General features: G+C 39.8%; 1 protein-coding gene across 2 annotated transcripts in view; it reads left to right on the top strand.

Moving 5' to 3' along the window:
* Nucleotides 1-24,252, top strand: part of Enpp1 (ectonucleotide pyrophosphatase/phosphodiesterase 1) — a 64,012-nt gene that overhangs the window by 36,332 nt on the left and 3,428 nt on the right. The window contains exons 9-24 of one of the 2 annotated variants that reach the window (XM_038339390.2): nt 529-638; nt 2,259-2,324; nt 2,618-2,690; nt 5,350-5,458; nt 6,583-6,714; nt 9,159-9,190; nt 9,691-9,818; nt 11,241-11,310; nt 12,004-12,091; nt 14,033-14,202; nt 15,015-15,066; nt 16,529-16,683; nt 17,982-18,111; nt 19,270-19,350; nt 20,131-20,263; nt 23,215-23,377. In XM_038339390.2, coding sequence (XP_038195318.1) covers nt 529-638; nt 2,259-2,324; nt 2,618-2,690; nt 5,350-5,458; nt 6,583-6,714; nt 9,159-9,190; nt 9,691-9,818; nt 11,241-11,310; nt 12,004-12,091; nt 14,033-14,202; nt 15,015-15,066; nt 16,529-16,683; nt 17,982-18,111; nt 19,270-19,350; nt 20,131-20,263; nt 23,215-23,377 — 1,692 coding nt within the window. Of the gene's footprint in view, nt 1-528; nt 639-2,258; nt 2,325-2,617; nt 2,691-5,349; nt 5,459-6,582; nt 6,715-9,158; nt 9,191-9,690; nt 9,819-11,240; nt 11,311-12,003; nt 12,092-14,032; nt 14,203-15,014; nt 15,067-16,528; nt 16,684-17,981; nt 18,112-19,269; nt 19,351-20,130; nt 20,264-23,214; nt 23,378-24,252 lie in introns of those variants that run through there. The other variant, XM_038339391.2, reaches the window with a different exon arrangement.

Below are 24,252 nucleotides of genomic sequence, written 5' to 3'. Positions count from 1 at the left end.
TTTATCTCTCTGTGCCTCTGGCTATCCTTCTGTAGTGCAAGTGAATGTTGACACTCGCATTTGTATGTATGTATGCACAGTTTAAGAGCAGCATATTTGAGAGAGAGATTTGGATTATACTGTCTCTTTTCTAGCTTGAGTCTTCTCTCTTATAGTGCTAATTGTTCGGCATGATAGTTTTTATTAATTATTATTTACCTTCATATGCTGATGGTGTATAGCGTGATAACTTGGTGTGTGTACACAGTGCATTATGATCAAACTAGTGTAGTTCTTATTTTCAGCTTCGCAGACATCTAAGTTTTTTTTTAATACTATGAAGTAATGCTTAGGGAGATAGAAATGTTAACTGCCATGGTTTGATAATATATACATGATTGTTGGAATCTAACTGCTGGAGCTCACTGACCTTGAGAACAATGCATCCTCAGAGAGGAATGCACAGAAAACCGTTAACACTCTCTGTCTTTTCAGAGGTTAATGTTTTCGTTACCTTCTAACTTAACTTCCTTTCCTTCTCTTCCCCAGATTTGGGTCACAGCCAATCATCAGCAGGTCAAGTCTGGCACATACTTCTGGCCTGGATCAGATGTGGAAATTGATGGAATTCTTCCAGATATCTACCAAGTGTATAATGGGTAGGCACAGATGGACTTTTCCTAGGTTTTGTAATATAAAATCACTTATATTTCTCTTATACCCTTTTTATTGAGTCCAGAGTGTCAACAACATTTGAATAACACTGTGAAGTCAAAATCTTTCAGTTAAGAAATTTTTTTTTACAGAGTTTTAGATGGATGATGAATAGAAAGTAAAATGAGACCAACACATTTTAGAAACTCTAACAAAATGTATTCCAATCCGTGGGCAGTGATTTAAGAAATGAGGCAATACTGGGCATGCTGGTACGGGTCTACATTCAAGTAGCTAGGCACTGAGGCAGGATGGCTGAGTCCGGGCCAGCCTAGGTTAGAGAGTGGGATCCAGGCCAGCTTATGTGAATCCAAGGCCATCCTGAGTTTCATAATCGGTCTCTGTTTTAAACAAAACAAATTTAAAAAAAACAGAAGGAATAAAGGAAGGAAAAAGACAGAGGGGGTGGAGAGAGGGCAGGGGAAACAGTTCTGAGCATAGAGGTACTACATATTTTAACTCTAGGGAAGAAAAGAACAAGAGAAGGAAAGGGTGGATGCATTAAAGAACACAGTCAGGAGCCTGTGTGGTGGGGTCTGGAACACTGTTTAGAAGAAGATCCTTGTATCTTTGTATTTACATTTCTAAATTGCTTCAGTCTATTTACTCTCTAATATAAGGGCCTATTAGCATAGCCTCCCTGCTTTTCCAAATCATACAACCATTTTAAGGAAGACTTTCTCTGAATGATTTTAGCAAAACTACCAAAATGGTTTCTTTTCTACTTTTGAAATTGATGACGAAACAGCCATACAGTATACCCAAGAGTGCCCAAAATGTTCACGAATCCCAGACTAGGAAAGAGCGGTATTTCTTTGCTCGTCTCATGCTACTGTGTGTTCTGTATGGTTCGCAGAAGCAGAGAGTGTTGCCTGTTCCTCTTGCCGTTTCTCACCACGGTTTTCATCTTTTAGGCCGAGATGATCTCTGGGATCTGATGAGCTCCCTTCACACTAGTCTAGGTGGACACACATATTAATGAGGAATAGACTAGATTTCCAAGATGTAGTGAAGACCGCAGCTGATTATATCAGGAGAGGAAGGCTTCTCAAGTACTGTGCTAACAAACCCAGGGGTCAGAGGAAACAACTGATTTCATTAAAGGAAAGTGGCCTGGAGGATTGTAACCTGTCCTCGTGGTGTTCGCTTCCCGGCACCAGTGAGTGAGTCCTCTGAGGCACCTGTTCTTTATGCGACAGTGACTGGCTCGACGGAATGTATACTATGGCAAAAGAAACAAGAAATATTTTTTTAAACATGAATACATTTTTTTTGTATAAAGTTAAATTTTGGTCTGTATTAAAAATAAAAATTAAGTTTGAAAATCACACCTTTTGCGGGAGGTAGGATCTATGGGGCAGGGTCTTTCCATGGGGTTCAGCCTGACCTCAAACTACAGCATTTCTGAACTGGTTTGCCGAGTAGTAGAATAATTTATTGAGGCCAATAAACCTCAGTCTTGGCTTGCTTTGGTTACACTTAATATTATTTCCAATTAGGAAACTAATTATGTTTGACATAGAGTTGTTGCAGATTTATTTTAATTTGCTTATCTTTAATTTTAGGTCAGTGCCCTTTGAAGAAAGAATTTTAGCTGTTCTTAGGTGGCTGCAGCTTCCTAGCTATGAAAGGTATGTAGACAGTTTCTGGTACAAAGGCTCCTTTCTTTGATAGACATCATGTGCTTCAAACAAACAGATAACAATAAAACCGCTGTTTGCTCTGATGCCTTATATCCGAAGAAACTGAACAATTGCGGCTTCAGTTTGGAGACTCCCAAGCCTGTAAATAGTTCCGCAGAAGTTTAGCAATGTTTCCCCAGTGCTGTAGGATTTTTAAATCAGGGTCAACTGTTGAATTATTCTTTTCGTTCTGTTCTTCAATGTGTCCGTAAAATATTACGTTTTGATACTGTTTGATTTAGACCACACTTTTACACTCTGTATTTAGAAGAACCGGACTCCTCAGGGCATTCACACGGACCTGTCAGCAGTGAGGTAAGCTCATTCTTATCTGTATGTGATCACTCCATTAACGTTGGGGTCCTGGAGTGAGCTTCTAGAACATTCTGTGAGGTGCTATGATTTCTGGAAAGTATTCCCTGTGGTTTACGGAAAGAGGGAGTAGGGAGTATTGCAAAGAATTCGACTTAACCTAAGAGAACAATTTAAACAAAACAAGAGCTGAGAGAACTGATATTGCTTATATTTCTACAGTGCTATATTGAACTGTTGAATTAAATTGTGTGCTTTCAATTCTGAACATTTTTTTTTCCAAGGCGGGGTGTCTGTGTGTAACTTTGACTGTATTCAAACTCACTCAGTAGACCAGGCTGACCTTGAACTCAGAGATTTGCCTGCTTCTGCCTCCTGAGTGCTGGGGTCAAAGCCTGCACCACATCTTCCCTACCTGGCTTTTCAATTTAGAATTGTTTTATCCACTCTGTAGCCTTTCTCTTTGCCCTCAAACTTGAGTGCTTTATGAGAGGTCTTTCAGTATCCAAGACTCTAAATTTCTATGCGAGTATTGGGAAGAAGTCACAGCAGAAACAGTTCCTTCTTATTCTTAGCAGACACTCCTGCCTGAAAGCCATGCTTCTAACAGAGCTAGAAATGGAAAGGATGGAAGATATTATCAAAAGTAAAGGACCAGGCAAACAATAATTACGTTAGTTACTGTGACACTAATGGGAACCAGCAGCCTAGGGAGGAAAGGTTGAATGTGCTTGCTTGACCAGCTATGGTGTAGTAACTTGGCCGGTTTCAGGCCATATAAAGCAGCATTTAATGGTTTTTAGAGGTCGCATTGCCATGCCTTTGCATATCCTGGAGTGCAGGTAGCATGAGCACCCTACATGACTTGAGCTGTTCCCCCTGCGCTTCCTTGTTGCTTCCTTCTGTAACATGAGTTCTTATCTATAGCCTGAGATATCCATAGAGATTCAGAACTTGGGAGTCCTGTTGAGTGTAACAGGAAGAGTGAGAGTTCTCTAATTATCTGTTGCCTTTTATGAGTCTAGAAGACAGACCACAAACCCTGTACCCCCAAATTCATGTTAGTTCCCTGCCCGGGTGACCTAGGCTAGATGGTTTGTAAGTCTTTAGGATTCTCTTATCAGTAGTGTGGCATGTCCATTGTGAGCTCTATTTTGGGTGGCTCTATCTGAGCTCCTTAATTTAAATGCAATATTGCTGAATGTATTTATAGGGACAGACAGCAGTCCCCTGCCCCCTGAACTTAAACCACTGAATAGACCATCTTTCCTTGTTTATCTGGCATGTTTGGCACAGAGTTGGACCCTTTGAAAGAGCAGGTATTATTTTGTGTTGCTTTCATATCAGGCAAAAGAGAGAGAAACTGTTTCTGTCCTTTGTAGTTCTTCAACCAAAATAGGTGACCCGCAGCACCACGGCAGTGAGCAGCTTTAGCATACGTACTTTGTCTCGACTCCGTAATCAGTAAAGCAGACATGCTCCCTACTCGCGGCAGGGTTATGATAAAGCACAACCAGAGCTTGGCCATATCACAATATATCTAGAGAAACTCATCGCTGCTTCTCATGGGTGTTCCCATGGTTTGGACAATTGACCAGGCAGACAGTGTGATTTTCATTATTTTAATTACTAAATTTTATTATTTCACTGATACCTAAGGCCCATAACAAGGTCAGTTTGGCTAAAAAAAAATATATGTTTACGAGTTCATAGGATTAAGATTGAGTGCAACCCTTTCTGATTTGCTCATCTTCCTGCTTTTCTGATGTGTTCTTGTTCAGGGTAGAGCCCACTGCTTTTCAAATCCTATTCATCAACTTATAAACTCTATTCAGCTCTCTTTGCATTACTGGCACCTCAAAACCACTTTGATATGTAAAATGTAAACTCCATGTTGCTTGGCTGTCTGCCTGTGGGTGGAGGACCATGGTGAAGGAGCTTGTCTCATAGTAAACTGAGATGTACAAGCTGCGGGTGAAGATAGAGTACAGAAAACACAGGCAAGGCTTTATAAGGTGAGAGGACAAGAAAATGCCCCAAAGCAGCCTAACCAAATTACTAGTGCTTCTGTAGCCTTGGGATATGGATATACAAAATACAGGCATTTTGTAAGGAAATGAGGGGTCTAATTCTCTTTTTGAAAAGTACATAGCACTACATGAAGCTTTTGAGGATTAACTTTAACTTTTTTGAAAATCAGGAAGCATGGCGCTCATACAGTGACCATTTAAATGATTCAAGAAGAAATCGATTGTGAAAAGAAAAATGCTAATTAAGATTGCATTGTTCTCTGCCCAGAAACTAGAGTCTAGAGCGAGCATTATTCTAGTTTAATTGAGTCTAGGCTGAGTTTGATACTTAGATTCCCGGGAGGAACCAGCTAATGGAGAAACCCCAGAGTATATGGTTGAGTACATATAGGATCTGTACCTTGCTATTCTTAATGACTGGCAGATTTTTTTATGGTCTTGACCAGTATTGATCTAATGTGTATTTATCATAGTTTATCAATACCTCAGTGGCTCCTCCCTCTCTCCCTTCTTCCCTCTTCCCTCTTTCCTGTCTTCCTTCCTTTCTTCCCTCTTTCTTCTGAATAGACTGTGACTATGGAGACATAACATTACTGTAGAGTGCATCCCACAAGGCTGCTTCCCGTTCCTAGGTCATCAAGGCATTGCAGAAGGTTGACCGGATGGTTGGCATGCTGATGGACGGCCTGAAGGACCTGAGCTTGGATAAGTGCCTGAACCTCATCCTCATCTCAGACCATGGTAATCTGAGTTCACTCGTGTACTCTGTAGATTGCACAGTGATTTTGTTTTTTAAGTTGTTTTGATTGGCTTTTGTTTCATTGTTTTTACTGGGTGTTATGGGGTAAGACTTCTTTTTAACATGTGGTTTCTTATGGCTGGTTTTTAGGGAAATACATTAAATAGAAAATATAAGTAAAGCATAAAATTAAAGAAACTTGTGAGCATGCCATCCACAAATTATCTAATTTCTGATTTGAGAAAATTCTCCATCATAATTTAAAGTGTTACTAACCTCTAGTATTAAATTTGGGTAACTATAATTTACCATTAATTGGTACACATTTTTATGTATCTCTTCAATTTGTTTTAGCGTGTTTATTATCGTACATAGGACTTTGGTGGCACATGTTTTTTTTTAATTTCTGTTTCTCACAATATAGTCTATTATAAGTTTTAATTTAATTAATTATTTGTATACACACAGATACACCACAGTATGCTTGTGGAGGTTAAAGGACAGCTTTTGGGGGTCTGTCTCTTTCCGCCATGGGTTCTGAGCTGAGCTATCTCACTGGTCCCCAGAATGCAGTTGTGTTACACATGATTATATACAGCTTTGGGATTACAGAAAAGCATCCATGCAAGAAAGCAGAAACTAAATTCTTTCTATTTTCTTTTGCTAATGTCACTTGTTTTTGCTTCAGAAATAGTTATAGGGAGCTGCTTTAGCAGACAATCCTAACATATTGTATGCTCAGGGATCTCATACTTCAGGCATATTCTCCAGCTAAATATGAAGTGACTTAGGGTAAGCTGCCCTCTTCAACTGTGGTAAGACATCCTAATTTACACACAGGGTGATACTATAATTCATCGGGAAGAAGGAACATTTAATTAAATGACAAATTTGGGGATGAAGGAACAGCAAATACATATTGAAAGTCTGGAGAGGTGGCTCATTCACTGAGAGTGCCGACTGCTCTTGCAGAGGACCTGGGTTCAGGAAAAAAACCAAACCAAAACAATAAAGCAATAACAACAAAGAAACAAAATCAAATTCTGCAAGTGAAAGAAATTCTGCTTTATGTGTTGCTTTTTTTCTGGCTTTGTTGCAGCATGTTCTGGTGGTTTATTTCTTCCAGGCATGGAACAAGGCAGTTGTAGGAAGTACGTGTACCTGAATAAGTATCTGGGGGATGTGAACAATGTCAAGGTTGTTTATGGACCTGCTGCCCGCCTGAGACCTACTGACGTCCCAGAGAAATACTACACATGTGAGTGAAGCTGTTTGCTAACGTTAGATAGCTCGGGAGAAAGTGATTCCTCTACATCAATATATGTTAGCCATAGAAGAGCATGACTAACTCTCCATGCAGATATCTGGTACTTAAGAGAGTTTTATCAAAGTGAAGAGAACTTAACCACTTACCAATTTTATATTCTTGGACTAAGCATTATTTGGTTATCTTAATAGAATTTCATATTACAATTTAATGTTTATTTATGAAGTTTTATACGCTGCTTATGAGAAAAATTCAACCATATCATTAAAGGTTAGATAATGAATGGCATGCCATTAAAATAACTCACATCATTTTTAAGTAATATTATGTTATGAGGAAGAATATACCAGAAATTATGCATTCTGTAAACAACCAGTTCCTTTACTAAGAAGTGATTCCCTTAAAGTTTCTCTAAGCAATAGCATGCATGTTTTACACAGAGTAAGAGAAACAATTTTATCTTCTCTCTTGATCACATTGGAACATAAACTGCCAAAATGTGTTTAAAGATAATTATCATTGCCAGGTAGTGGTGGTGCATGTCTTTAATCCCAGCACCTGGGAGACAGAGGCAGGTACATGCCTATGAGTTCAAGGCCAGGCTGGTCTACAAAACTACACACAAAAAATATTTTTATTTTTCTGCAGATCAAACTCACTTCATAACTGTCTTTTATATCTACTGCCCCACTTTGACTTCCATCTTTGGTTTTGTTTATCATTTTGACATAACTAGTTTTGCAACAGAAATATAAATGTATTTGAATTATCAAAATAGCATTAGATTTGGGCTCTGCAATGAAATAAAATTCTGTAGAGACAGTTGAATATTAGTGAAGAAAAATACATTTCACTCCAAGAAAATGTTTGTGCAAATATGCACAAATCAAAGGTTCTGTATTCAAAAAACAAGGATTTTTTTGGTTCATTTTTTAATTTGGAAAAGTAAAGCATCTGTATCCAGAAGTTCCACGGAAGTCTCTTGACCCGACCCACTCTGGGCTAAAAATAAGAAATAAAAAGTAGAAAAGTGTTTCTTCTAAGCATATACAGATTTTTTTCTGTCATTTTTCTTTAAATAAAACAGTCTGATAGCTGGCTGCAGTTCACTTACATTGTAAGGCAGTGTAAGGCATTATAAGTAATGCAGAGATGATTTAAGATATACAGAAAGATAATGTCAATTATGTGCAAAGGCCTCATCATTTTGTAGACGACTTGAACATCTCAGGGAAGGCCATAGAGACATTGCTCCCGGATGTTGGGAGGTGACTCTGCCTGGTTAATATGTTAAATCCATATAAACCGACATTTCAGGATTACATTTGGAATGGAGTGACTGGATTAACTGACGTTCCTGAGTGCTGTTTGGCCTGGGACTGAGTTTTAGCCACAGCTTTAATCCGGTTAGGGCTCCAAAATTCCAAAATTAAAGAAAAAGCTATATATCAATTCATCTATCTACATAAAATATGGATTCTTTTGTCTGTGTAATTGTCTCAGATTTGTGTAGAACTAAACAGAGAAGTCAATGAAAGTTTAGAAAGCTCGACTTACTGATATGTAGCACGAAATTCACGAGCCAAATCAAATGCCCTTACCTTTACACTTAGCGTTTACACCATTCCGCTTGCCCTCTCCTTTGTGTCTGCTTTGTGTGAAAATTCTAGACTTGCCATTGAGTTGTGAAATGTGCAAAGAAGAAAAGCCATTTCCTTCTCTTCATCATGGCTTATTTCTTCTCATTAGAGACACCTTGTTATGTTTGGGCTATGTCTTCCTAAATATTTTCTGTAATGTATCTAAAGTAAATATTTTAATTATTACGCGGTAAAGTTATGCTAGATCTAAATGGATGGATATAAAGGCAGGCATTTGGATAGATGAGTGTATGGATGGATGGACAAGTAGAGGTAGATGTGCCCAAGCGTATGGATGCACAGATTGATGGGTAGATAGATAATGTACTAGCTTTCCTTTTATGTAACAGTGTGACACCGTTTCTTGGTCATCATTACACAGAGGTACCTAAAGATTTGTCTATTCTTTTCAGTGGCCATACAGTGATGGAACGAATGAGCTCTTTGAATTCAGCTTTGGGGGCTGGTGAGCTACCAGCTTTGGGGGCTGGTGATGTAGCTCATTGGCAGAGAACTTGCTTAACTGTATCAGATTTTGAGCCTCCGTACCACATGAATTGGGCATGGTGGCACATGCCTGTAGTCCCAGAGTTGTATGTTGGAAGATTAGAAGTTCCAAGACATCCTTGGCTGTATAGTGAATTTGAGGCCAGCCTGGGATACATGAGATCCTGTTTTTCTCAAAAAAGGAAAGAAAAATATGCTTTGATATTTCATTGATGAGTTTGAGTATATCATTTGTACTTTTAATTGCAGTATATCATTAGCTGTTAATTCTTTTGTTTGTCTCTCCAGTTAATTACGAGGGCCTTGCAAAAAATCTTTCTGTGAGTATATTAACTTTTTTGTTATTTAGTTATTGCTATTTTTGGTAATATACATGACAGGTTATGGTGTACCACTGAACTGCACATCCCCAATCTTGGTTTTGATTTGGTCTACACTAAATGTCTATTTTAAAAATATATTTTGTCCTAATGCTGAGTTTTGCTTGTATTATATTTCATATTTGATACCTTTTAAGTGAAATAAGTCCATTAGTTGTAACTCTGCTATGACCTAGTGACACTCGATGAGTCCTAGTAATTTTGTTCAGTATTAATTATAATGCCCAATAAAAGTTTCTACTACCTTTCAAATTCTGTAGCTAGCAAGAACCCTTAGTTTCCTACCAGCATGGGTGTCTTCCTGACTGGCAGGTAAAATGTTTCTGAATAAAGCCTATCTAAAGCTAAGGGATTTTTTCAAGAAATATTTATGCCCCAGATGACGAGAGAATAACAGTTTTTGTTTTGTTTTGTTTTGTTTTTGTCTTTTGTGTTATCAGTGCCGGGAGCCAAACCAGCACTTTAAGCCTTACCTGAAACACCTGTTACCCAAGCGTTTGCACTTCGCCAAAAGTGACAGGATCGAGCCGCTGACCTTCTATTTGGACTCCCAGTGGCAACTTGCATTGTAAGTTCTGTGACCCTCCTGGGCATGCTCAGCCTGATCTAGTATCCGTTCAAGGTGAAGACCGGCCCCCTTTGAATGGTACATGGCAATCTAACTTTAAACTCTAAACATTTTGAATTGGATACTGCTGTGAGCTGCTCAGTTCATTACTGGGAATTTGGCAGGACCCTGGACTTGTTTCTAGTATTCTTTCTGTATTTAGGGCAGCTGAAAATGTTTCCAGACATTGCTAAACATCTCCTGGGGAGAGATGATGAGTTCTGCCTGAGAATGTTGCTCTGGCTGCTCACATCCATGCTGGCTGTTTCTAGTGCTCTACACTAATGTGTCACCCCTTACCGCTGTGTCGCCTCTACATAGTAACCATTTCTAACAACCCTTCCAAGGCCCGTAGTTGTGAAAGCATCTTGTAACAAGGAAGTGTCTTTATTATACATAGCTGCTGCTCAAACCAACCCATCAAGCAACCTCAGCTTGTTGGCCTGCACACTAAAATATTTAGATGATTAATAATGTTCATATCTCAAAACTTGATCATTAAATCTTTTGGTAGTCACCATAAAACTATTCATTGATTGTGACAAATACCCCTGACAAAACAATACCTAAGAAGCAAAACGGCTCTGTCAACACAGTCACACCCTCTCCATTCTATTAGAGAGCTGGGCTTTTAGTCCAGAAGATGCAGGGTGAGCTAACCACTACCCTCAGGAGGTTTGGTATATAGTGGTTATTTAAAGACAGCACATGAGGGGTGGGGATACAGTTCAGTGATGAAGTGCTTATCTGTCTAGCATGTTCGAGGCCATTGGTTCAATCCCCAGTGCCTCCAATAACAACAAAATACTACATCATCTGAGCCTTATTATAAATCTCATCATTATTAAGATTTTACAAGCCGGGCGGCGGTGGCGCACCTTTAATCCCAGCACTCAGGAGGCAGAGGCAGGTGGATCTCTGAGTTCGAGGCCAGCCTGGTCTACAAGAGCTAGTTCCAGGACAGGCTCTAGAAACTACAGGGAAACCCTGTCTCGAAAAACAAAAAACAAAAAACAAAAAACAAAAAACAAAAAAAAAAAAAAAAAAGATTTTACAAATGACTCACGGGAGAAGTTGAAACCCAACAGAATGGAGACTAATGACATTCTCTATGGTTAGCACTTTAAGTCCCTTCCGTCTCTATGCAAAGGCTTGGTCACCTCTGTCTTTTGTTTCATGAACAGATCAACTCTGAGCAATATAGCATAAAGGATAATGCCCAGGCGTTTCAAACCCAGATGGTTTATTTAGTTTATGTTGATTCAACAAGAGCCGCATGTACTTTATGAAGGAAAACAGCGATGTGCTGAAGTTTTGTTTAACTACTTGAATTATAGTACTAATTTATTATAATTTGTAATATAAGATTATGTCAAAATTTAGGAATCCCTCAGAAAGGAAATACTGTGGAAGTGGATTTCATGGCTCTGACAATCTGTTTCCAAATATGCAAGTGAGTAAACCTTCCCCACTCCCCCAATAGGATTCATCTGGAGAAAGCCAGCAGATGAGCTCGAAGCTGTAAAAACCCAGACTGGGCATATAATGGGACAGTAATTGAGCTTTTTGGCCTTTGGGAGGAATTCAGGAATTTGTTAGTAGTTTGTGTTCATGTTTCCACGGACATGGGATTGACCGACCTCATTCCTAAGTGTCTCATAGTCATTTTGAACTTATCTGTGCCCTATGAACTGTTTGGCTCATGGTGAAAGTCAGTGATTTGATGGATGAGAGGTTGTCATGTTTATCGTCTGAAAGGAGGCAACACCTGGCATTTGTCTGACACTTTAACCTTTTTCTGAATCTAGTGGTAATAGCGACTGAATTTTCTCGCTGTAACACTCTGTGAAATGGGCAGGGTGAGGTGTTTGTCCCATGTCATAGATTGGGGAAAAAAAAACCTATTTCATCTTTTATTCTGTTCTGATCATCAAATCAAGTATTATAGTAAAGATAACAGAAAAGTCCTAGGTCTCTTTAATTGATATATACAATGAAAATTAAAATTATATCCCAAACTGCCCACTGGGCATGGTATTTCAGTTATGTACATATACGTGTGCAATGCGGACAGTCTAAAAATTTTGATCAGCTACACGACTAACTGGATCAAACTGATAAGCTTAACCATTTCTGGCAAATTCAGGCTCTCTTTATTGGCTATGGACCTGCATTCAAACACGGCGCTGAAGTGGAATCCTTTGAAAATATTGAAGTCTATAACTTAATGTGCGGTAAGTGTGAGCAGCACATTTCTTCTGAAGACAGGTGGAGTACAGTGCACACTTGGCACCTCTCTGGGCATGCTAGCACAGTGAGAGAAGATATTTCTGTTCCTGTGTTCTTTCTCCTGACTGAGAGCCCCTGGAAGGCTATGCAGGGCATGCTGCCTGATGACTTACCTGTCCAATTTACCCAGAACATGGGAAAAGTCCAACACTCAGAGTCTGAGGCTTAAGTTTATGACATTTGACTCAGTGATGATGGAAAGCACCGAAAAGGGTTTGGGAGAAAAATTTCCAGGCCATGTGGCGTGTCTGAAATCAGTGCTGGTTGGGTGGATGGTCCTGTCGGTAGACATGAAGGAAGATCCACAATGAGTATGGCTCGCTTGACCCATGACTTCTGAACTGGAATATTTATGATGGACTTGTGCGTTTGAGTTTGTAGCTCTGTGTAGGGGTCTATGTGAATATGTGTGACATGTCTGAGCACAAAGGCCAGGATAAGGCTTTACATCCCCCGAGCTGGGGTTACAGGTGCTTGTGAGACAACTAATATGGGCTCTGGGAACTGAAGAATAGTAAGCACTCGAAACTGGGCATTTTCAAAACCTTAGCTGTGTCTTGAGTATAATAGTATAATTCTTTTTATGAGAGCTTATGAACTTGAGTTTATAGATCCTAACCCATTTAGAATAATATCTTGTATAAGTGCTTTATGATACAAATATTTGTTATTATTATTAATTTTATGAGTCTCAGGTTCAAACAGAGTTGTGTTTGCCTTCTAAGCCCTGTGTAATACCTTAGGTAAAACACTTTGGACACTTACTGTTAAGTACTGGTGATAATTTACTCAGTTCTTTTGATAATTAAATTTAAAAAGGAGACTATCATCACAGCTATTAATGTGGATCCTCTCTCAGCACAGGCTAACTATATTTCTTGTACATTCAAAGTTGAGGAAGTATTGTGGAGAAATGCAGCATATATGTTGTGCTTTGTATTAAGAAGAACAAATTCTAGCCAGAAAGATGGATTAGTGCTAAGATCCAGCACTGCTCTTACCAAAGACCTGGATTTGGTCCCTAGCACCCATGTTGCGTGCCTTGCAACCACCTATAACTCTAGTTCCTGGGGGTCCAATGCCTTTGGCTTCTGTGGACATCAGCATTCATGTGCACACACTTACACATAGACCCACATACACACACAGTTAAAAATAAAAGAACAGGGTTTCCTTGTGTAGTCCTGGCTACCCTGAAACTCACTGTATAGACCAGGCTTGCCTCAAATTAAGAGATCTGCCTGCCTCTGCCTCCTGAGTTCTGAGGCTAAAGGTAAGAGGCATGTGCAACCATGTCAGGCTAGCATAAATCTTAAATAAATTACAAGTCCAGGAATGTTTCTGGTATAGCACGTATGTCAGTATTAGAACACCACATTTGGGATGGAGAGATGACTCTCTAGTTCTTCCAAATGACTCAGACTCAGATCCCAGAACCACATCAGGCAGCTGCAGGCCCCTTCTGGCCTCCACAGGCATTTGCGCGCACATGCACATACATATGCAATTTTTAAATAGTAATAAAATCTTTTTTGTTGTTATTTTTGAGACAGGGTTTCTTCTGTAGCTTTTGGAGACTGTCCCGGAACTAGCTCTTGTAGCCCAGGTTGGCCTTGAACTCAGAGATCCTCCTGCCTCTGCCTCCCGAGTGCTGGGATTAAAGGCGTGCGTCACCACTGCCCGGCAAGAGTAATAAAATCTTTATATGGGTAAAAGAACCACAGATTCCTGTTGTGGAAAGCTAAGTATCTATCTTCGTTCTAGTTAGACAGTAAGAGAATCAAACACATTGGATTTAAAACACTAAAATGAAACTCATGGTACAAATCAATTTGTTCGACCCGGAAACTTCTAATTAACTCTTTACTGTTCTTGGAACTTTGCAGATTTATTAGGGTTGATCCCAGCTCCTAATAATGGAAGCCATGGAAGCCTTAATCACCTTCTAAAGAAACCCATTTACAACCCAAGTCTTCCCCAAGAAGAGAGCTCCCCGGATCAGTGTTCCATCAAGTCACCATCAAATAACCTCGGCTGCACGTGCAACTCCACGGTGGTAGGTATAACTGTGATGCTTAATAGCACTGGTGCATGTCTGTGTGTGTGTGCATGCACACGCATGCACATGTGCGTGTGTGTGCTACAGAAACAGCTAAGATAAAGTTAAAATGTAGACGTTGACTATAACACAGTTATTGAGCATCTGTATGTTTATTTTTAAATCTAAAAACACATGTAGACCTTTTATTAGACATCGCCCCATCTACCTTTTGCACATGTAGCCGTTTCTATCTCTGGGTGTTGCCAGCCCTTGAGGGCAGGTGGGGTGCATTCTGGAGGATCCCTTGAGCAGAGGAAACCCACCTTACTGAATGCTCCTTCTCTAAAATAACAGCCCAACATACTGAAAATTTAGCTGGGGGTAAGGAGGAGTTTTTGTTCAAATGGATATAACATGGATATAACATTTTCTTTAGTTGTAACTGCCCTAGCCACAGTGCTAATGTCTTAGGAGTTGTTAGAATGTATCCAATAATTTGTGAACTAAATGGGCAACATTCATAAAGTTAGTAGATGGAGTTTATTTTACACTTTTCTCTTTTGCTTTACTTAGACCTGGGATGGAGATCAGAATTAAGCAGATTTATAGTTTTCCATGACTGCAGATAATTTTGACCTATTGGAACTGTTGTGGGTCCCCTTTCATCCTCCTTGTCTAAGAAGGAAAACCTCTGACTGGTACAATACTTTGTAAATGTTACTTTTGTTCTTTCTTTTATTAGTTAATGTTATAAAAGTGATATAATACAGAATTAAAGCATGTCTCTCTCTGAAGCCTTAAAAAATCATTTTATGAACCTCTTTTAGATTGTGCCAATTGTGGACTTTCAACAACAGTTTAATCTGACCATGGAAGATGGTAAGTCACGTTACTGAAATGAGGAAGTGATAGAGAGTTGTTGCAGGAGGGGGTTCTTTACAAAGAGCCAATAAAATAAGAAAGCAAGGAGCTGTTGATGTGATATGGAGTTTTCTTTGCCAGACCGTCTCGCCTGTAAGTCATAAGGCAAGACATGTCATTTTACATTGGAAAGGTGTGCGTCCTGTTTTGTGAAAGCCATGATTCTCTTTCTGAACATGTTGAAAGTGTTTTGAAATTTTGAATTTTTTTTTGCAGATTTATAAGAAAGTTTAGACTTCCACTTAAAATGTCTGAAAAAAATCTGTTACCTTAATATAGTTTGATTTATCTATCTATAGTTACTTCCTCATATTTTTTAAATGAGGGTTATGATTTTCTAGGCAACAGAGGCAATATTTCATAATTGTGACCCGAATGCTCGGAGTTGCCTTGCTGCAATCTCTGATCTTTAAATGATCTGACTGATATTTTGTTCCTTGCTGGAAAAAAGTGCTCAACTCTGCATTAATTCTGACTTGAGCTGGTCTGTGTCAAATTGCTCTTGTAAGTGTTGGGGTTATTGCAATCTTTTATCCCTGAAATCTCTTACTACAGTACGAGGTAAAGACTGAGAACTTCAGACCCGGGCGGAGCTGAGTCTGTGTCCTCAGGCACAGCGCGATGGGGAATGGGATGCTGTCACCTCATCTGTGAAATGGGTGTAGGGCTACATTCTTAAGGAGATGTAAGAGACAGAGGATGACAATAGTTCTGCAAAGCACCTGACACTTAGAAAAGGTCATCAAGCCATTGCCCGTGCTGTCACCAGTTCAGTCTGCTGTTCTTGGGCTTTTCCTTCTAAATATCCACATTTTTTTTGCTTACTCATTACTTAGTAAAGAGTAGGTGATTGAAATAATATTAAAGAATTACAAGGGAGTCGTGATGCAGTGAAGTTGGTAGATTCCTTGCCAGCATGCACAAAGTCCTGGGTTCAGTCTTCCAACACCACATAAAGTTAGGCATGGTGCCATACGCCTGGAATGCCAGTCAGTACTCAGGAGCCATAAGCAGGAGTATCAGAAATTCAGGGTTAGCCTTGGCTACTCACTGACTTTGAGACCATCCTAGGCTACCTGAGGCTTTGTCTCAAAAAGATATCTATCTATTTATTTATTTATTTATTTATTTATTTATTTATTTATTTATTTATTTATACATTTTGGTAGGTTAACTAGAATTTGTAGTAATCCAATGTAGTATTCTCTTGTGATACTTTTATATTTATATTTCAGTGAAAAGGCCAAGTTTCACAGGTTCGCATCTGTGCATGGGTCTGTCTTTTTCACTATCTGTGACATTTTTATGGTTCAAAACATTTCTCCATATGGCGCAGAAGAGGAGAGGTGTTGGATGGGTGTTCCATTGTCTATCGCGAAATAACATGAAATGTGGTTTTGTTTTCCCTTTCTGCCCCAAGCGGAGGATGTTGACTACACCACTGCACCGTATGGAAGGCCCCGGTTCCTGCAGAAGAAACACAGCATCTGTCTTCTTTACCATCAGCAGTTTGTGAGTGGATACAGCCAGGACGTCCTCATGCCGCTCTGGACATCCTACACCTTCCTCAGCAATGCAAGTATCTGTCACCTCGTGCACTATGATGTTGGAATCTGTTTGCTTGTGCTAACCTGTTACTTCTTCCTGAATGAAAGAAACTACTGAACAGTCTCTAGGAAGTTAGAGGAAAGTTTTAGGTCTTCCTCTGTTTTATCTGTACGGTTCTGAGAGTCAGAATAAATTTCTCAGTAGCTGATTTTCCTTTATCTTCTCCCCCCCCCATTTTTAATATCGCGTGACTCTGATTTATAATCTAATGAAATCAGATGGCTAATGAGTCACAATTTCTCTTTTCTAAATGTATGGCTATTTGAGTGCATGGTTTACTGTATTCAGCTGACCCAATCTAAGGAGACCTTGAGAGCTCAGTCCTGTCACTGCCTCCCATCTGCCTGAGGATTCTAGCCCAGACCAGGGGGCGTTGACTTCTCTCTACTCCTACCAACAACAGAGCAGTGGGGCCTTGAAAAAAGCATGCGCAGATATCCCCAAATAAGACTACTATCACCGTCGCTCGCTCCAGCCCGGTGGTACTTAGATAGAAAGCGAACTGCGAAGGAACTGTGGTTGATTGGCAAGGCATAAAGATACACTTAAGGGATTAAAGGGAGCTCCATTGAGGGGAGCAGTCAGACTTAATAAAGGACACTTAGTGTTAATAGTCTCTGAGACTCCTAAATAAAAAGATGTATAGGTATATATGTATATCATTTCTATTAAAGTGTTTATTTTATTATTTTGCAAAATTTCTTGGGCATTTTAAAACACTTTTGGAGGTTACCTTCAGTCATTTTCTTCCCTTTGTGGTATGTAGTATGTAGCATTCGCCATGTTTGGTGAGCACCAGCATTTATTGTTATTTATTACCTTACCGTGCGATGATCATTGATTCTGTTCGAATTTGATTTTTCTTTTAAATCTAAGCAAAGCTATATGAAGCCATATTCATTACGACCCCCAAGAGTTTCACCTTGATTCTCAGGGGCTCTCCTTCCCTGAGCAACTTTTAGCTGACATTTGGATATGGAAGATGGTGTAAAAATTTCTAGAAATCAACATTTTATCTCATACGCTGTTTGAAAGTATGTTTAAATAAAACATAAAACCACCACAGTGGAAGCTGTTGGCACATAAAGAGGTTAATAGCCTTGCCATTGTAGAGAGTGTGCTTTCCTTAGAGAACATCCATAGACAAACGGGAACCCGGAGAAGGTTGTGACTCCGTGCCTGGCAATGCAGTTCGCCTTTGTTTTGTCAGCTTCCCTTGTTGCTCCGTGACCGAGCCCTGCTGACCCCTCCTATTTGTTCTTCAGGACTATCTCTCGATGGATAACTTTTCCAACTGCTTATACCAGGACCCTCGGATCCCACTTAGTCCCCTCCACAAATGTTCCTTTTATAAAAGTAATTTTAAGCTAACTTATGGCTTCCTCGCACCACCAAGTAAGTACCTCCCCACCTCTGTCCCGCGGCGTTCCCTTCACTTAGCTTTTCTCTTCGCTTACTTATACATCTCCCAGGGGTCTGCGGGTATAACTCCCTGCAGAAGAACTCGCCTAGCATGTAGCGGTTCCTGCGTTAGAGTGTCAGCGCCAAATTAATAACAGTAGTGAAAGGAATAGAAGAAATTAGTGAGAAATATCTTCCATTATTCTGCGGCACTGGGTGGGGGGAACCTTTTTATTTATTAGTGAAATTCATACATTAGGAACATAATTGGGAAAACGTTACATTTTCTAACGTCTAAGGTTCGTTACATTGGTCTAGGGCTTGAATGTATGATTCATCGTGTGTCGGGGGAGTAGTTGACTTGGTGAATATACTTCAGGTAGAACACTCAGTGGGAGAGAAAGGCCACATCTGGTCTTAGGAAGGGGGTGCCTGTTAGGACGAAGGTGACAGGTGAAGGAAGTAGGCAAAGGTGGTGCTTTCATAGCTTGCTCGTCCATTGCTGCAGAGCTTCTAGAATGGCCCTTTTGAAGGAATGGCTCCTCTTCTAAAGTGGCAGATGTGTGTGCTAATAAGAAGCCTCTTTAAGGCCAGCCTTAAAAAGCAAAACTAAAAAGGTCCCAGATGCCTGAGTTCTCAGTTCCAGTTCAGCCCCCCAGTAAACGTCTGCAGAAAAACCTTGCCTGTTGGACTGCAAGAGAGCCAGTCAAAGCAGCCTTGTGTGGCATGCTCGGGCAGACTCTTGGGTTATTTTCTCTAGGTGGTAGGTGTCGTGCAGAAGCCAGATGTTCAGAACTGCCTTCCTGAAACTGCTAAAGAAAAAACTTAAGAAGGCTGTAAACACAATATTCTTTCAGTGGAAATAAAACAAATAACGTTAACGTTTGAAAATGTGCCATTCGGGACTTTTTAACTTTAGTTTGTGTCTCTTTGGTAAATGATTCGCACAAAGAAACAAGTTTAAAATCTGATTTTTCAAAGAGGCTTGGCCAAGTGTATTGCATTTACCTTCTCTTAGAACCTGGTCGTGTTTGCCAGGCTTCAGTTGACACTCAGCTAATTTTTAAAAATGTTCCTCTCTTCACCACAAGAAAATGCAAAATGGTATCTGTGCTTTATGATCAACTCCTTTTCTTCTTTTTTTCTTTACAGGACTAAATAAAAATTCAAATCAAATATATTCTGAAGCATTGCTTACTTCTAATATGGTGCCTATGTATCAGAGTTTTCAAGGTAAAGAACTTTAACAATGGTTTTAGTCTATGTAGATTTAGTTGATATGTAATAAGATTTATCGTTTTGGTTAAATGTGCACTTACCAAATGCATTCTTCAAAGTTTGTTTAACTTTGAAAGTATTTGAACACACACATAAAAATTCTGTATAGTCTAGTATCTGCATGCTTTGTATTTAAATATTATAAACATTTTTGAAAAAAAAAGGGTAAGGTATGTCCTCTAAAGTTGCCTAGTGACTGCAATAAACTACTAACTCAACTTTCAGTATGGTTCCTAATTTAAATAAGTTTGTGTAATTAGCTTTATTTTTTAAATGAATAGATTTCACAGGATTCTTAACCATTTCAGTATCTGACACCAGTAAGAGTAAACAAGCCTACCTAATTAAATTTATGATGTAGAATATAAAAATATAGCACTTATAAGGACTTTTTTACTTAGAGTTTTGTGTATGACACATGTATGTTTTCAGAGGATAAATTCAGATCTCAGCTGTGAGTCTCAGGTGCTTCAGTGCTTACTGGTGGGACGTGGTGATCACCACAGTGTAAGAAGCCTATTTCCAAATACTGAAACCCAGCTGCCCTGTAGTCCCCTCCAAAAGCCAAAGGCGAAGAGTGGAATCTGGACTCGACACTAAGACTAAAGCCAAACCTGACCTAGTCCTTAGCTTTCAGGAAGACTAACTTTGCTTCATGGAGTAGCCACTCCCGCACAGCAGCGCACAGCGGCCTGCCGTTCCTTGGAGACTCCAGCACCGCCTCTTCTTTTTCAGTTATATGGCAGTACCTCCATGACACCCTGCTGCAAGTGTACGCCAGAGAGAGGAACGGTATCAGTGTCGTCAGCGGTCCCGTGTTTGACTTTGATTATGATGGACGCTATGATTCCTTAGAGACCCTGAAACAGTAAGGACGTGGTTCATTCTTAAAGGTAGTAGTAGAGGCGATTTCCATCTAGTCAGCGGATCGTTTGCTGTCCAGCACAACTCGTGTGTTCGTAGGGGCTACCTTGAGTTAACAACTTTAGAGAGCCTTGAAAGTTTTAGCCTTTAAGACTCCCTCCCAGGGCTCAACGAAAAACACCACGAACAGCTAAAGGGGGGCTAAAGATCTGAAGGTAGAGAAGTTTGCTGACAACAGGTTCCGTCTATCCATAGTCTTTATTCTTCTCTCTTCAATCCATCGTTTCTCATTGTTCCTTCTTGTTCTCCCTTGTTCTTAGCTCTACGTTGTTCTTCCGTGTTGTCCTCCTCGTTACAAATGTTCCCAGTCATATATGCCCTTAAAACCAGTTATTTCCCAGTCCTAGCAGGTTCCAGGGCCAGAACTCTTGCGCGCCATAGAAAATCAGATAAGAGGGGTTTTTTTTGTTTTGTTTTTTGTTATTTACTTATTTGCTTGTTTATGTTTTTTCAAGACAGGGTTTCTTTGTGTACCTAAGGGGCCTGTCCTGGAACTAGCTCTTGTAGACCAGACTGGCCTCGAACTCACAGAGACCCACCTGCCTCTGCCTCCAGAGTGCTGGGATTGAAGGTATGCATCACGACCACCCAGCTCAGATAAGAGTTTTCACATACACACACATAGATTTGTGGAAGTGGCTAGTATACGTTTGATGAACTCCTTAACAGAGAAAGTTAGTTAAGAATGGGAATAAAATCATCAGGGAATTCCAGAGGGAAAGTTTGGTGTTTTATGCTACATTTTTAGATAACAGATAAAAGGTTAAAAAGTTTATTTTCAGTAAAATTATGAAGAGGGCACAAATTGTTTAAATCATCGCGAATTGTTGAAACCAGCGTGCCACTTCTTTTCTCCCAGTATACATAGAGGGTACCAGGTAACCAAGCAACCTAGTAAATAGCCAGGGAGACTCTGATGACTCTTGATCAGACACACCAGGTACTGCAGTTTCTGTGGGCCTAGGTCTGGGGTTAGACTTACTGCTCTAGCGAAGAAGAGACCCAGGCCTCTAAGTGATCAGTTCCCGGTTATGCTGTTATCGGCCGTTCCGATCGTGGGTGTTGTGGGTCTTTCTCTGGGTTGCAGTTCATTGTCCCTTCTGCTGTCCTCGAGAGTCCTGAACTAAAGTCATCAGTGAACCGAGGTGAAAGTGAGCATAAGGAGTTAAGAATCTTTTAAGTGGGGTAAAACCAGAGCAGCAGCTTGGGCAGGTAGTAATTCTATGTCCTTGGAGATCTGTGGATCTCTTAAATGGGATGCTCTTGCCTAAAGCCTGACCAAATGCCTGTTGATCTGCAGGAAGGCAGATCTCAGCGCTTACCTAGGGGAGGAACAAGGCCTGGCCAGTGGCAAACTGTGTTCATGAAACTGTTCTGCACTGTGAAAATAATTCCCAAATATGCCACAGAAAGGGAGTCAGCTACAGCGAATCATCCTTAGCAAAGGACAGCCACTTTATTCACAAAGCAAAAAGGCCAAAAAGCCCTGCCTTTTGGTTTCGCCTTTACCAGATCCCCTGGTTCTGATAAGTCGCTTATGAAAAGGCTGAGAAATTACTGTATAATGTTGTGGCTTGTGGCAAACAGCATAGCACTGAGCCACCTCTCATTGGATGGCAGACAAGGAGCTCCCATCTTGAAGAAACCATCAATGGAGCCAGTTTTATAACATGAGAAGGGAGAACATTTTAGAAGCTGGCTGATGCTTTTGATTCTGATGTGAGAAAGAAGTGTGGTTTAAACCCAGGACCTTGTGCAAGTGAGACAAGCATCCGCCACTCAGCTGCATGCTCACCCTGCTTGGTCTTTATTAAAGCTATAGCTTAACCACATTTGCTAAAGGAAATTTTCTCCTACAACCACAAGATAGTTTCTGAAGACTCTACTGAGGTTTTGCCCCTCACAGAGAACTCTCTTACTGTCCCACAACAAAACATCTAGGATTATGTCAGTTTGTAAAAAATTTAATTTTTCACTGTGTCTACTATTTTGTTTTTTTTTTTTGTTAGTTTGTTTGCTTTGAGACAGAGTTTCTTTATGTAGCCCATGAATTCACCATGTAGACCAGGCTGGCCTTGAAGCCTCAGAGATCCATTTGCCTCTTTGTCCCTCGTGCTGGGATTAAAGGTGTGCACCACCACACCCAGTCAGTTTATCTGTGTCTATTGAGACAGAAAAGTCTTATGTAATTAGCCTGTAAACCATGTTGTAGAGGGTGTAGAAGAGACTTTATATGTGTCCCAATAATAGTTTTAGCCAGAACTCTCATTTTCAATCTGTCCTGCATGGTATGACCGTACACAGGATCACATTTGGAAAATGGTGACGTCACTACTTTGAATTTTGAAAGATGCTCAACAAATAAGCATGGGGTTAAAATAGAGGACATAGTCTTAATGACAAACTGTGGTTAGTTAGCTTTTTTGTTTGTTTTTCAGTTAAAATTTGAGGATAAAATAGAAATTCTTTCAAAGGGATAAAGAGTTCATTCATCACATGTGTCTCTGAAAGGACGGGAAGAAGAGACCTCGGTCCATTCTCTGTAACTGTGTGGCAGACAAGGACCATCAATATTGATCTAGAGTTAGAACATTGGTTATAAGTGTTAAAATATGTAAATGCATGTGTTTACATATATACTGTATATGCATGTGTATATATATATGTAGAAATAAAAAACCAAATTTTAATAGAAAGAAGTCATTCAAGTATTCTAATTATTAGCATCAATCTTATGGAATATTGAGGTATCATGGTTATTTAACTTCTTATAACATGCTTACTTAATTGAGTTTGAATTTTAGGTATGTTTTATTAAAAGCAGGTCCTACTGAAGTACATATTAAAGGAAAGATAGGTATTTCGTAATGAGCATATATATTGTATATTTTACAGGAACATCAAAGTCTTCCGTAGTCAAGAAGTTCTGGTTCCAACTCACTTCTTCCTTGTGCTCACCTGTTGCAAACAGTCATCTCAGGTTCTCACAGAATGTACAGACTTGGATGCTTTAGCCTTCATCTTGCCTCATCGACCCGATCATACTGAGAGCTGTACGGTAAGTGGCCTTCCTAGCCTCCCTCACACGCTGACAAGTAAAGTGCGTGTTCCTTACATTGCTCAGGGAGAAACAGAACTTCCGTGTGCACATGAGTTTTTACATTGCATGATGCTGTTAAATGTGCTCCTTGCTTTCTTTTACTATATGATTTGTTTAGAGAGCATGGTGTGTGTGCATGTGTGTAGGCATGTATGCCTTGGTGCATCATGCTTGTGGAGGCCTATGGATGTGTGTTAGGAGTCGATCCCCTTCTTCCACCAAGTGGGATTCATGGATCAAACTCAAGTTATCAAGCTTGGTGACAAGTCCATCTCATTGGTCCTTAAATTGATCTTTGAAAATGACACCTCTTTGCAGAAATCTTAAAAACATTAAAAAATTTCCTTAAAAACATTAAAAATCAGGTCAGAAACTTCTCCGATGGCCTATTTGCTAAAATATAGGGTTGATTTGTGATAGGAATTTTCTAGGATTCCAAAACTAGACGTATAATCCCACTATTATAAATATCTTAAAGTTATAGTCAGACAGTATTGAAATAAGTTTCTACATGCAGCATTATTATGAGATTCTTTCTTACCATATTTGTCATTCCAATGTTCTTTTGGAATAATTGTTTATATTCTTCATCACTTCTTCTCTTTGAGAAATTAAATTGCCACTAAAAATACACGAGTTGTCCATTCTATTTTAAAAGTCCATAGGAACAATGTAGTAAGTCTTTTTTTTTTTTTTTTTTTTGGTTTTTTCGAGACAGGGTTTCTCTGTGGCTTTGGAGCCTGTCCTGGAACTAGCTCTTGTAGACCAGGCTGGTCTTGAACTCACAGAGATCCTCCTGCCTCTGCCTCCCGAGTGCTGGGATTAAAGGCGTG

This window comes from Arvicola amphibius, chromosome 8 (genome assembly GCF_903992535.2).
Source record: "Arvicola amphibius chromosome 8, mArvAmp1.2, whole genome shotgun sequence".
Lineage (NCBI taxonomy): Eukaryota > Metazoa > Chordata > Mammalia > Rodentia > Cricetidae > Arvicola > Arvicola amphibius.
This window is presented reverse-complemented; position numbering and strand designations above follow the sequence as displayed.